We start from the raw sequence: 14,782 nt of genomic DNA, 5'->3' as shown, positions 1-14,782 counted from the left end.
GCAGTTTTACTGAAATGGTCCACAACACTTCCTATGGCTTTGTGCAATCTCCGATTCAAATTTGAACACCCACATCATTTTTCACCTCAAACATTCAGCCCACCCACAAGAGGAAAATATTTGTACCGTTCTTTTATTGAGATTATGTCAATCTGGAAACAGATGGACAGACAACAAGAAGGGGAAATACATGCCAAGTTAATAGGAGCAACACATCCTATCCGTCATCTCCAAAACGCAGCTTGCTCCTACCGTCAGCTGCGGTCAGTTGGCCCGTCCGACGGGGAAGGCACGGCCAGCGTCTGCCCGGAGCATCCCAGAGCATTTCAGCACTTGTCAACACCGTGGCACTAACAGGACTGCAAGAATTGTTGGACTAGATGACCCAGAGAGGTCCCTTCCAACCCCTACCATTCTGTGATGCGGTGAATTCACCACACCGAGCGCGTGGGGATTTCCAGGGAGACGTTGCAAATTACGACGTGTAGAAGCGGGTGGTCTGTCGGCGGGCGTTAGAGGGGGATGCTTTTCTCAAGATTTTCTAATTGTTCTTCAAAAAATTTAATCTGCTCTTCGATGTCCTTCTGTTCAATCAGCAAGGAGGTCTTGACCTGAACAAAGCGCCGGTAGTCCTGCAGCTGCTGATCACTCAGGTATTTGGCGAGGATGCCAGAGACCACTCTTTCCCTACGATCTAGATTCTCTTTCAGGTCTTTTGCATCTTCCCGCTGTCTAGACAAGAGCTTGTGCCGTTCGTTCAGCGATTGCTAATAGGATGAAAAAACAAAGCAGCACACTATGAAAACTCATCATTCCTGGCAGACTGCAGATCTTCATTTGGAAGCCACAGTCGGTTTAGTTTAATTACTTCCCCTTGTGGGCTTTGTGTTCCACATGAGTTTTTTCTCGATTGAATTACTCATTCTTGTGGCTTGTAAGGTAAAGACACCCAGTAAACCCCATCAAGGCTCACTTCTTCCATGTTGCCCTCAGGAAAAAAATCAATATACTTAACATTCTGGCTAATTTTAGAGTATCCTGTATCCATCTTCATTCAATTAGAAGCTCTTTAAGGCACACATCTTTGTATTTTGAGAGTTGCGTGTGGCCAGAGTGCCAACGTCTTATTAAAAAGACAGTGTGACCTCTATTAAAAGGTGCATGCGTAAAGTAACTTCGATGCAGATGGTAACTGTTCATCAAAGGCTTCTTTTTAACAAACCCACGAGAATCAAGCTTTGCCTGTTCTACAGGATTTTACTACCTTTCACGTTGTAGCTAATCCTCTTCCAGCTGTGAAGATTTTCACTGCTGGAAAATGTCCAGTTTCAGGACCGCGTCCATAAATAGACTACAGAGCAATGGTCACCATCGACACCCTCAGAACGGAGTCAAAGATCGAGCCTGCTGGCTTTGCTAACATCGGGGCAATTGCAGCGACTGGGAGATGGTTGTAAAAATGCTGGCACGTAGCCAAGTCTTTACTGAGCACGTTATTCAAATTCTTGAATAAATTATTTTCATATATTTACTACAAAGAGTATAAACATAACACCAGAGAAACAGCAGCCCCGCCGCCAACCACAAAGTCTGTTGGCCAAAGTCAACGTGAAATACTGCTCAGAACTAACAGGACGGACGTTTCGGAGGGGGCAGATCCGATTCTCCGCATCACGCTGCGTGGCAGGACTCTCTCAGGGCCCTCCTGCATGTGCACTGACAAACCCTGAGAGCTAGGGGTCGGCAGCAGCAGAGCTCCAGGAAATCCCAGCTGTGTTAACCCTGTGCTTTTCCGATTTCCAAACAAGAGAGAACAGCAGGTATTGTATTGACAAAAACAGGTCTAAAAGCAATAAGGACAGCAGGAAAGCATCATTCCTGCGATAAATTTGCCTTGTCTTCTCTAGCAAAAAAGCGTATTTCAGACTTGAAAAGATTTCCTGGTGACATGAGACAATACCTAATTTTCCAGCAAAACTGGCTAGTTGAGTTAAACTGCAGGGAATTTTATCTCAAGTTGTGACCACCTCTTCTTCCTGCTCTCTTACAGTTGAGACAAGCCCATCATGGGAAATACAATTTCAAAGGCACTAATTACCACATTGAAATTAGCAGTGGGGAAAAAAAAAACCCAAAGCCCTCTGAAGCATGGGTCTGGAGCTACGCCGCTGGGTGCAGCCCGAGGTCCTCAAGCCACCGCTCTGGCTCGGCACCTCGCTGCAGAGCTCCCTCAGCACTTCTGTTCTCCAGCTCCGAACCCGTGGTCCACACGCGAAGCCCACCCTGCTTCGGCCGTGGAGACACAGCCCGTCGCGTGGCACTGAGCAGTGCCCAAGCAATGGCTGGTGGGCATCCACGTATAATTTACAACTTCTGCTTAAAGCTGTCGGACAAATGAGGCAAACGCAGCCCCACCTGGAAAGGTGGGAGCAAACCAAATGAAACACCCTGCTCGCTTGTCGCTCACCTTCTCCTCGGCATCTGTATTGCCATCGATCCTCCTCATGGCGTTCTGGACTCGGGCAAGGCGGCTGGACAGGCAGAGCAGCAGGCTCACAACCTTCTCCAGGTCACCGATGAACATCATGTAGCGCTCAAACTCATTGGGCTTGCAGAGGTCCCGCACCATGGTCTCCAGCTCCTGGCCTCGCTCGGCGCAGTCTCTGGCTTCGGAGAGGACGAGCTCCCTGTCCTCACACAGCGTCTGCAGCTTTGACCGGAGGCTGCAGATGAGTTCCAGCTGCAAAGCGGAAAAAAATAATAGAAAGCTGTTACTGCCAAAGAGAATCTACATAATTTCTAGCAAATGGATTTTCCTCACATGGTCTTTGCCAGCTTTTGGACTTTCAAAGTAATTTTAAGCTCTGGGAAAGAAAAAAAGAAAAAAACCAAAGAATTATTTTCCAAGATGTACTTAATTCTCGAACTCTGAAAAGCAAATTACCAGTAACAGCCTTAACTGGTGATATAATCCCTAGCTCAGAGAGCTTCCAATCAGTCAGAAGTGAATGACGTTAAAGATTACAACATGATTACAGAGGGTTACGCTCTGAGACATGAGCACAAAGTCACAGCTCTATTACCAAGCTTTACAAGAGCTGACCGGAATCTCATTTATAACATGCACAGGAAAAGTCAGTTCCACGGGCGATTGAAGCAAGCTACAGAGCCTGGGTAGCAAAGCAAGCGGGGGAGGCTCTTTGATACGGAAATGTTGATATGGAAAAAGGCCCCGAGACCGGAGCGGGAGAGGAACCCTATCAATGTTTTTGGAAATCAGCCAATGCCACCGTGAAGGGGAGCAGCAGTCAGCCAGAGGGTACTGGAAAACATCACCACCTGCCCAGCCATCTGCGGGCAGAGTGTCAGTACCTGGGATGGAGCATGGCCAGGTTTCTACAGGAGAAAAAAAAAAAAAAATTATCTAATTCTTCAAAACTACACCTTGCCCTTCCAAGCTGCCATATTTCTTCTATCGTAGTCCACCAGTGTCCAAGCTACCTCTATTCCCTGCACCTACGGAAATTAATACGGCACCGCAGTGTGCAGAAACTGCTGCCAGTCCTCTCAGAGTAAAAAATATTTCTTATTACAGATTTTGAGACCAGGTTTGAGTGCTGAATTGTGAGTCAGCTGCTGCGCAGGAGCTGGCCTTGCCAGGCAATGTGTGACCAGCGCTGCGTGCTGGCTCCGGGCACAGCCCAGCCCCGACGACCCGCTGAAGGCAACCGAGTGGGAGGAGAGCGCCGAACCAAACCAGGCAGGATTTAAAGGCCACCATTTATCACCAACATGCCAATTTGCCAGGACTTTACCTACTGGAAAAAATGGGTTCAAAGTTATCTGTGAAACATTATTGCTGGGATAAAGTAATGAATGAAAAAATCCACAGTAATATGTGTGACATTAATAACGTCTTTGTCGCGTGCAGAAACGGCGGTTCCTCCGACGGTCATTTACCTACTTTCTTAGCCGTGATGTCATCTAGGTCGTTTGTGCTGTCTCTGCTGCTGTTTGGGACTCGGTTTCCCTTGGAGGTAGGCTCTTTGCTGCTTTGCTTGGCACTGTGTTCAGATTCAGGACATTCTTCTGCGGCATCTTTACTACTTTCCCTGCTATAGGAACAGAAAATCAATACCCATGGCAAACACTTAAGAGTTTTGTTCTCAAACATTGTGTTCAGAGTTTTATCCATCTTGACTTCAGAACTACTCTCTTCTCACAGCAATATTTTTTCTAATTCTTTGAAAGATACAGAGAAAAAGCTTTGCAGCCCAGGTCTGTCACAGTCCCTTTTAAGAAGGTATCATTGAACTACATTTCTTCTGTCACATACCCCTAGCCTCAGGTATTTCTTGATATGTAAATCAGACATCTAAAATATTTTGCTCATGAAACAAAAATAAAACAATATGCTCAAGTCATCTTACTACTAGTATATACATGATATTCATATACAAAAATAGCTTAAAATACAAGATAATTCATTTTGTCTACTTACTCATTCTCCTGCGCATGCCGTACGTCTCCCTTTTTTCTGTGGGATTTCTCCAGCATGGAAATGTCAACAGGAAAAAGACCCTCCATCAGGTCTAGAGCAGTTTTTCTAACAGGATGAGGCATGAGAATACCAACCAGAGAATTGTCTTTGGCAATGATCTCCATAGCAAGTTCTTCGTACCGCTGGTCTTCAGGAGACCGCAGTCTCCTTTCGGGCAGACCCGTCTCTCTCTCGGGGAGAACGTCATCTTGGCTGCTGTGCACGGACGCGGCCTTCGCAGCGACGCCGTGGGCTGTCTCTTGGTCTCCCGGGGGAGGCTGCGCTACCGTGGTGCAGCAGCACGTTGCCGGCTCCGGAGGAGATGCAGGCTGCTGCTCTGGACCCTTTACTAAAGCGTTGCCATTCAGAGACTCAGTTCTGCGTTCCTCCTCCGCCTGAGCATCTTCCTTGCTTCCACTTCTTGGGATAGGAACAGAGGTTTCAGGAGTCAGCTTCCTAGTATCCCAACAACACGCACGTCCAGTTACGTCATGGTCTTTATATTCATGATCCTCGCATCCATCTTTCTCAGGATCACGGAAACTATAAGAAAGAAGACACTTCCTTTTACTTCAGACACTTCCTCTACAACAGATATTTTTGCAGACCGGTTAAGCAGCCACAGCTAATTGTCATTATCTTTCCAGCTTCCTCTTTTTAATAAAGGTTTTTAAATTCAGATGTCAGAATACCTATTAATTTTGCCTGGGGAAAAAAAGGGAGTACGTAAAATGTCTACCTGCACTAGTCCACATTGTTTGCATCCCCATTAAATTTCTCATTTTCTGATTATGACCAACATGCATGTTTGCTGAAGTAAGCCTGCGGTACAAAGTGCCCCACAACGTCACACCGATGCTGTCTGACAAGCGGATGAAGAGCACGCAGCCGCCCCACCAGCCCTGGGGAGCCAACGGGAGGTGCTCGCAGGGACGGGGGCTTGTTGAGACCCTTCTTGGGCCACATCTGGGCCCCACCTGGCAGGAACAGGAGGATGATTTAGACCTTGTGTTTTCCTCCACCAGTCCTCTTGCAACACAAGATGAAGAGACTTCATGCCTAACAGCAGAGACCGCAGCACCCCCGTGAAGGGATGCGCACAGAGGAGTTTCTAGATCTAAGAAAACACCAGCAGATTTTGTTGTGCTACAAAAAGCTTCCGCAGGCTTGGACTACTGTGCCTAACCCCACGAGCCCCCCACCATCCCCAGCCGCTGCGTGTCTGGGCAGCTTTCCTGCTGCAGATGTGGGGCTCTGGTGAGCATGGGTGGTTTGCAGCCGAGCTGCGTTCGCCCGGCTCAAGCAGCCACCGGTGGGACACAAAGATTTTCATGGGGCCAGACCGAGCCGTGCTGCGGCTCAGCAATGAGTCCTGCTATTCCTGAAATTCCATCTTCTCCCACAGTTTCCCTTCTTCCAGGTCTGCAGACACTCTACGCATCAGCTTTAACACAGCCTTTTTAGCTTTTCACCAAAAAAATGAAGTCAGCTTGGCAAAGGAAAATGTAATCATAGTTCATACTAGATAATGACCAACAATGTCACTTAGAGATATCTTATTATGCACACATTTTCACTGTAATTAAAAAAAAAAAAAAAAACAACCAAAAAACCCCTCATTTGATCCTGACTTGAACCACTTGGTTCTGGCGATTTAGCGATGCCTTTCGTGCTGGGAAAGGCTTTCCATCGAAAAGGTGCTAAAAATACCCCCTGCAACACACCACAGCATGGCAATGCGACGCTGCACTGCGACACCGAAATTCATGTGACGATGACGCAGTATTGTGATCATGGACTGACATGATGTGTTTGTGGAGGGACAGAGAGAAGCAAGAGACACAGGGACACCCAAGAAAATCACTGCAAACACTGCCGGGCCTTATTCTTACTCCCAGGCCTCATTGCAGTGGCAGGGGGTAGGAGCAGCTTGTAGGCTAAACAAACTGCAGCAGCTATCACAGAAAATGGATAATATCAGTGTAAACTACCTCAAAATTATATTGTGTAATTGAATGAAGGCAAAATATGCATAATAATGTTCTCAAGCTTTTTTCCACTAAGTACAGACACGCTCGGTGCGGGTGATGATCATGGCTTGCTCTTCCTGCTGGTCCCAGCTGGAACATTTATTTGAGTAATTAACACTGCAAACGTGCCCGGTCCAGTCTGGATTTCCTACCACAGCACAACAGCACTTTCTTGTGGGGGAAAACACAGGGAAAAAACGAGACACTGCTGTAACAGAATGAAACGTGTACTTAGAGCTATTTCCCAAGATGATCATCTAAATTAATTACTAATGAAACCAATCCTGGATTTCTCATCTTTTCATTACTTTGTAGATATTATAGAGATACAGAGATAGATATTATTGTGATCAAACATGTGTCTGATGGTACTGTTCTATCCAGAAGTTCCAATGACATTCATGCTGACCTGCCAAGACTCTTAGCTAAATTAAGAAATTCCAGAAAAACTTCAAAATATTACTAAAAATACAATCTTCAATTTATCTAAGATAATCAAGCCTCCAGAAACCCTTTGGATCCTTCTGAATGACTGAAACAGTGGAGGTTCTATTACTACACAAGTGTTGGCGTCACTGCCTTCTTGAGACAGAGTTCAGATCTTTTCCTCCCCTGATGCTCCCCAAACAAGAAAAACAAATACAGAGAGTTAACATACAACTTTCTAGTTAGCTATGTGTAAAAGGCACGGTATTTTTTTTCCTTCAAAAACCCCACCAAACGCTGCTCTTGCCCCGCTCTGTGAGCACACATGGATTTCACATCCGAGCTGTTGCAGATGCCGTTTTTGCAGGAGCTCAGACGAGGGAGCTGCGATCTCAGCGATCCGAAGGAGAGCGGCTGCTACAGGGACACGCTGCTCCACACAGCAGAAATTATTTTAAAGACTGTCTCAAAATGAAACCAGCAGCTTAGCGGATGCATACTGGACAAGGAAGGATACCAAGAGAAAGGGGGTTGGAGCTCGCACACCTCGGAGACAGGCTCTGCCTTACCTGGGGGTGCCGAGACAGCTCTCGCAACGCCGAGATGGTGCCACCGCACCACTGGCACAGCTGGACACGTCCTGGAAAAGAAAACAGCACACTGGAACAACCCGCATGCTCAGACTGGGCAGCTGTTTAATTTTGCTCCCGTGTTTGCTAACCCCAGACACAGAAGCTAACGGCAAATCTCTGAGTAGGTACGCCAGGTTTTTATCTTTGAGCATGTCTACTTCCTTTTGCTAATGAAATTGCTGTTATGCTCTTCCGAGGCAGCATCCATCTCTTTTCCCTACAAAACCAAAGAACAGCTAGCAACAAAACACGTACTCCACTCTCACAACGATTCAGGGAGTGGGCACCATTTGTGGAAGTCTGTCAGCCTCTTCAGCTGGGTAATTTTAGGAGTGTATTAGATTATTTGTTTTCTGACCCTTTTATCTTCTTTGTTCTCCTTGACAACAATGACAGCTAAAATTCAGGAGCCAAAAAAAGTTGGTTATTTATAAAAACCTCTCTGTAATCACCTTTTCTGGGATAGTGCTCTCATGAAGTTGCCGTAGTTAACAGCAGCGGCTGCTGAAACACAAGCAGCGCCATCCTGCCCACGGCGCCCGTTTCTGCAAACGCGTCCCCCAAGCGCAGACCCCCGCAGACCCCTCTGCGGCTCTGGAAGGGCTCCCGATGTGCCCAGCGCTGCCCAGCCCTCGAGCAGAGCCTACAGCCCTGGCAAAGCGTGTCCCTCGGAGCAGACCCTCCTCTTCCTCCCTGCCTCTACCTCTGCACTCACTGAGCGGTAACAAATGACTCTGCCCAGCCCGAACACACGTCTGGATCAGTGATTACGAAGTTTCCATTCTCTTGCAATTCTCTTGCAGCTTTTCACATTAAAGAACACCTTGTTTGTCTGCAATACTTTCTTACAAAACACTTTAGAGAACAATGAATTCTCACCATTAACCAGAAATAAGTAACATGTTAAAATTGGTAGCACCTCTCTCGGGATCCCCCCGAACTATTTCTCCTGCATACTTCAAAGCAGAGCATGCATTTTGCTTTCAAACAGCTACACAGCATTTCCTATAGATTAAGGAAATGTGTCTTTTCCCCCCCTTCTATCATCTCCCTACTACACACTGAAAAAATACAGTCTTAATTCCTCATTCATAATGTTCAGCAGTTTTTCCTGTGAACAGTCGCACAGTTGTCTAAAACAGGCAGACCGTTGGACTCAAACAGTAATTACTATCTTAATATTTTTCTCACCTGTGTGGAGGGAGGAGCTCTCCCCGACGCAGGATCGCCCGCCTGCGGGAGGCTTTCAGCTGACGCACCCTCGCCGGCGCAGCTCCCGTCGGCTTCGCTGGGAGATGGCTCGGGCTCTGAGGTCGCCGTAGCGGCAGCGGCAGAGCTGGGATCGCACCTCCCGGTCATGTTCAGCGGGGGAACAAAAGCCAAAGGAGGAAAAACATCTGGCGATCTTTCTTTAGAGAAAACTTGGCAGAAAACCTCATTGTTTTGCGTCTTCCTGCTCCCGTTTGGATTGGAAGCCTTGCCAGGAGGCCATTTGGGATGCGACAGCCTCTTCTGCAGGGGCGGCTTATGCAGCGGGAGGTGTTGAGAACTGCCCAGTCTTTGATTAATCTTTCGTTCCATGTATTCGAGAAGTGCAGTGTGCTGGATTTGTTTCAGCTCTGTCCTGGAGATACTTGAACTGGAAAGAGCCCTCCCTCTGTTTTCCAGAGTCTTTCTCCTAGCTGCCACTGTATCTTGCTCAGTGATTTCATCCCTGCCTTGACTCCACGGTACTTCCTTCTCTGTCAGCCGATCGAGTTTCTCAGGTTCAGAATAACACAGCTTCTTTTGCTCCTTCGTCACCCTTTTCCTTCCCCCTATGCGACCTGTTTGCGGCCTCTTAATTTCTTCATCTCTACCAAAACTTTCCAAGGATTCTAGATGAGAAGGGGAACACGGAACAGGTTTGGCATCCTCGCTTGCACTGGACAATGAGAAAGACCTAAGGTGTTCAATTGACGGCCTCTTAGAGGGTTTCTGCCTCAGTCTAACAGGCAAACTCATCTGTAAGTCTTTTCTTTTAAAGGAGGTTTCTCTCAGAACCTTCTTCTGAGCCACTTTAAGTTTCTCTCTATAGTCATTCTTGAAACTCTCATCCGTGGATGAAGCAGGACTCCCAAGAATGAGATCTTCAGTCTCGAGCAGGAGATCATCAGCACTGTGCCGATCGTGGTGGTTGGTCCCTTGAAGCTGACCACTTTCCCTTTCTATCTCTAAACACCGCGCTGAGGCAGAGCAGCTGCTTGCTGGAAATTCCTTTGGCGAGCTCCTTGAGCCCTCCTGACACTGGGTGAGCTTGCTGTGGTGGAGGATATTGGTGTTTTTTCCCCCAGAAAGATAGTAAAGCATGGGAGTCGTCTGCCTGGTTATTTGTTCACCAGCAGGATCACCTGGAAGCTGTCTTAAGAGCTGTTTGTGAAATTCAGGTTGATATTTCTGATGAGGAACGGGAGGTTCATCTTGTTCTAGATGCATGCTAAGCTCAGGACTGCTGTTCTTAGCCTGGTTTTCTTTCTTGACTTCATGTGAAAACTGAGATGTGGAATCTTCCTTTGGTCTGCAGAAAGACATTTGGCGAGTATTCCCACAGCACTGCCCATTTCCCTGATCCGACTCCTCACAGCAAGGGCGCTCCGATTCTACAGTATCGTAGCTGCAGGACAGCGATGAGCTCTGCATTTTGGCTGGCTGATTCCGGAGTGGTTCCCTAACATCACTCCCAATTTCTCCTTCAGAGTCATAGCACTGATTTTCATCTGTACAACTGTTCAGCTTCCTGGAAGCATTTTTAATTAGAAGAGCATCATCCGTGTATTTTGAGTCGCAGCCGTCCTCAAACACGTCTCGATCCACATCTGACTGCAGCTCGGCACGGAGCGGGCACTGAGCACAGGGCAAGGATCCTCTTCGTTGGCTGGGTTCTGGCACCGCGCTTTGCAGATCCGCTTCCCTGGAAGCTGGCTTACGCACGCTGCAGGGACACTGTTTGTCTTCTTGTGGATCATTAACTGCGCTAGGGTTGGTATGCACTGGGCGACAGGGCTTGGAGTTCATCTCTTTAGAAATTTTATAAGCATGAACTGAATTGCCAGCAGAAAGCATTTTAGGGACATTAGCCACAGGGTCAGTCTTTAAATATTCTTGAAAAATGAATGAAGAAGGTCTGCTGAAAATGTGTGGATTGCTTCGCTTTATAGGTTGTTGGGATGGGCTCCACTCTCCATTTTCCTCCATTTTTAATCCCTGAATTTTTGACATAGATACCTCATTTGTAGAGTCAGAAGAAAGGCCCTTGTTTTCCAGAGTCTTTCTCCTAGCAGCCACTATATCTTGCTCAGGAATTTCATCCCCATGTTGACTCCATGGCACATCCCTGTCTGCTAGGCGATTGTCCTGCACGCAGGGAGCTGGCTGCAGACTACACTCACTGTGACTCCCAGAGTGACGTCTCCCTCTTGAGTTTTCAAGGTGTCTAGTGACTTTATAGCTATCGAGTCGCATGGGAGGAGAAGGTGGAGATGCAGCCAGAGGCAGCGGTTCCTGATTTAAAGTCCCTCGGGTAGGACAGTTTCCACAGCATTCAGCGAGACTGGTACTGGGAGAGTTATTATGGATGCTCAGGTCTGGTGCCTTGTATGGATGTGAGCATCTGAGGTCAGAGTTTGCCGCACTGCGATTATAAATACCTCTTACATATTCTGAGTCCATGTACGGTACCTGCTCTGGAGACAAACGGCAGTTTTCACCATAGCACGAGGGGGTAGGATACTCCGGAACACTTGATCCCCCTGAGAAAGAGCTGTAAGCAGAGTCTACTCTTCCAGGGAGGTGCAAGACACGATCTACACTGCCAATCGACTTCACTGGTGAAAGACAACTACCATTTTCAGGAGAGTTCACGGGCTCTACCAGCTCTCCAATTCCACCACCTTGCCTGTGAGTCCATCTTTCTGTCTTGTTCCCAGATGAAGCCATGTTGTAGCATCTCCAGAAATCAAAGTCTGATTAAATGTCCAAAACCGACTTGCTAGAAAAGCACATTTTTCTCTGCAGTCACATTCCAATAACATCTAGAGGATCCTAAAAAGAAAGAGAAACACGTGAAAAGGACTCAGTGACAGGATTCTGACTGCAGCTGGGGAGATCAGGCTGTGAGCATCGCACACTCGCTCAAAGTGAGAACTTGAACATAGCATTTAGAGTAGCCAGAAGTAAATTTCTGGCTTCAGTAATTATCAAGATCTTGGAATAATGATTTCCTCCATCACAAACAGAGCAACTAAGTCTTTAATAGCAAGAGTTCTCTAGATCTTCATTAAATCCAAAAGACTATACATACAATGAGAATATGCCCTCTCATTATGACTGCAAAATATGAGGGGCCAGAATCAAAACTAGTTTCTGAATCTACCTAGAAATCAATCTGAGAGGTTGAAAATCCCAGCTCAGGTGCTGCCTAATCGTGGAGGTGCTTAAATACACCATACCCCGGGCTGGCTGAAGTTTCAAAGGGGCTTAGAGTTGTGCTTCCAAAAATGCTCATAACCATGGCTCAGGGCTTCACTCTTATCTGGATGGATCTGAACAGCATGGGGCTTTGCAACTGCATGACTGCAATGCCATCACACAAAGCGTGCCCCAAACCCCACCAGTGCTTCCACATTTCCTTTCAGAAGGTCTCACACAGGAATACGAACACATGGACAGTTCGTTGGACACGTCAGTGCCCCATGAGTAACGGTACCGAACAAGCAGTGCACAGATTAACTCAGAAGAATTACAAAATAGGAAGAAATCATTCTTGTAATCAGTCTTATCAGCCTTCCCCCCCTCCTTAAAGGCTTCCGTTGTCTCTCAGAGAAGCGAGAACCAAATGAACCTTGATGAACATGATGAAAATGGTTTGTCGTTTAAGCAAGCTTCCGTGCCATTTCCATCCATGCTCAAAATATGCATCTTGGAAAATCTTTCCCAGAGGCTCACAGAAAGTGCCCTGATGAGAGATTGACAGAGTATCTCAGCGAGAGATTCTGCTGTCGGTAACAAATCAGGTTTTCAAAGACAGCCAGGTATTTTTACGGCTGATGCTGGGAACAAGCCTGCAAACATACCACGTGTACTAGAAAAAGCACCGGCTTAGAGTTAATGTACAACAAATACACCATTTTTACAGAGTCTAGAAAACAGCCTGTGTTTGTTAGCAGCACTTGACATTTACTCTCCGACTGTTACACATGATGCGTGCAGGTGTAGTTTAACCAACGAGGTCTCTGCAAGCAGCCCGCTGACGAGGCCAGCAGCAGACACGCAGGAGGTGGTCACGCTCTACCAGTATGACCCCCCCACCTGCCTCTGCCAGCTCCAAACCCCGCAGACACACACACAGGCAACACAAACCCTTAATAAAAGACTGAACCTGACAAGCCAGACAGGTACTAGCTAGCGACCTTGTTTAGTAATTCTCATTTAAATCAGTTCTAAAGACTCATTAGTTATTAAAAGAAAGCAAACGAACAGTCTTGAAGACCTTTGGTGCCAAGCTGCTCCATGTGACACACCTTCTCAGGAGATGCAAACTGTTTCAAAGCCTACCAGAATATTACATGCCTGTTTTCTTCAAAAAGACTGATCTCACCAGACCTTAATCTGCCATTCTCCATACCATACTCCTGCAGTGGGGCCTCATAGTGCTGGCAGAAAGAGAGGTTTCAGGGGTGATGTTGCTGTTTAATCAAAAAACTTCACATTCCTGCCCTGTTTCAAAGACAGTCCTGGTATCATTCATCTTGGGCCAAAGGAAGAGAGGGATAGGAGCCAAAATACACAAGTTAATCTATAAAGGGAGCTCAAGACTGGTGGGGCACAGTAAATAAATTAACCAGTTTCTGAGAAATGAAAACAGTGTAACACCCCACAGTGGGAATTTATGTTGGGCTTCTTTTGAAATTTCAGTACGAAACCAACTCAAGCACACCCAGAGAAGTTCCCTCACTCCTTAGAGATGATCTAAAATGCAGCTGTGAAATTTAATTGCCTATTCCTGAATAACAGGGTCACATAGGAAACACGAAGTGTCAATGGCTGATGACGACATTGCCCATCCTTCTCACCACGGTGTATGCAAGAATTTAAAGAACTAAACCCCTTCTATATCTAGTGAAAGGAAAACCTTGCATCTCCTGAAGCCACAGAGAAAGCAAAGCAGCTGAGAGAATGACTGCGCTGACACTAAATGCAGAATCAGACTGCATCACAGTCGCTATCACGCCGCTGTTATGTTCTCTAAACGAACAGACCACACCGGGAACCCTGGACCACGGCAGTGACTGCTGGGTCTCGCTGAGCTGTGCAGGCTTGGTGGCCTCTGGAGGTGCTGGGAGGTGCACAGGGTCAAACCCCATGGGAGCCACATTCCACGAGAGAACCAGAAGGCAGATTCCTCTGTCATTCTTATCGCCGTTCTTTTAATCAAAATGGTGTTCCAGTGGAACTTCTCCAAGCAGCTCTATTACTCGACAGTTACTATTAATAGAGCGAGTCAAGTCTTTGTCTGGGATGTGCTGGCGCTGTTCCACTGAAGTTAATGGAGCCACCTTGATTTACAACCAGAATTTGGCTCTAACTTTTCACAGCTATGCACAGAATTTAAATAACAGTTGTGCTTTGGTTCCTGTGTATCCATGAAAGTACTCCCTCGGTTTCCTGTACCGTTGTTTCCCAAGATCTCTTCCCCCCCCACTCTCCCCCCCATTCTTTCAAGCTACCTGTTCATGTTTTACGGTGAAGCCAGCAACATAGTGAAGAATTTTTGTCTCAAGTTTTTATGATGATACCAGAAATAATAGGAACTGTAATTTCAATATTTTAGGAGACCGATGTCAGAACATCTGACTTGGAAACAGCAGCAGCAAACACCGAGTCCCTGTTTGCAGCAGGCGCAGGAGGACATTGCAGCTCGTAGGACGTTCCCTCCTCCGTCTGCTCCTCCTGTGCAGTCTCTCCCATGGCCCCTCTGAAGCTGCCTGCAGCCTTTCCTCCTGCTCCATGGAGAAGTGCCAGACAAGCAAGAGGGCTTTTCCCCACCCTCACTGGGTGCCCTCTGGCCCCACTCTTGCGTTTTGAATATCGTTTTGCTCAAGACCAGGTTTGCAGTT

General features: G+C 46.9%; 1 protein-coding gene across 4 annotated transcripts in view; it reads right to left on the bottom strand.

Annotated features, from left to right (window-relative positions):
- The window catches only part of SHROOM1 (shroom family member 1), a 38,649-nt gene continuing 23,867 nt past the window's right edge, over positions 1-14,782 (bottom strand). For all 4 annotated transcript variants that reach the window (XM_075441703.1, XM_075441702.1, XM_075441700.1 and 1 more), the window contains 6 exons: positions 8,820-11,708; positions 7,566-7,636; positions 4,502-5,083; positions 3,965-4,115; positions 2,468-2,740; positions 1-767 (listed from right to left, as the gene is read on the bottom strand). In XM_075441703.1, the coding sequence (XP_075297818.1) occupies positions 513-767; positions 2,468-2,740; positions 3,965-4,115; positions 4,502-5,083; positions 7,566-7,636; positions 8,820-11,603 (4,116 nt within the window). In that variant the 5' untranslated portion in view covers positions 11,604-11,708 and the 3' untranslated portion in view covers positions 1-512. The remainder of the gene's footprint in view (positions 768-2,467; positions 2,741-3,964; positions 4,116-4,501; positions 5,084-7,565; positions 7,637-8,819; positions 11,709-14,782) is intronic.

The sequence above is a fragment of the Opisthocomus hoazin genome, chromosome 22 (assembly GCF_030867145.1).
Source record: "Opisthocomus hoazin isolate bOpiHoa1 chromosome 22, bOpiHoa1.hap1, whole genome shotgun sequence".
NCBI lineage: Eukaryota > Metazoa > Chordata > Aves > Opisthocomiformes > Opisthocomidae > Opisthocomus > Opisthocomus hoazin.
Note: the sequence above shows the minus strand (reverse complement) of the source record. Positions and strands in the feature narration are given on the sequence as shown.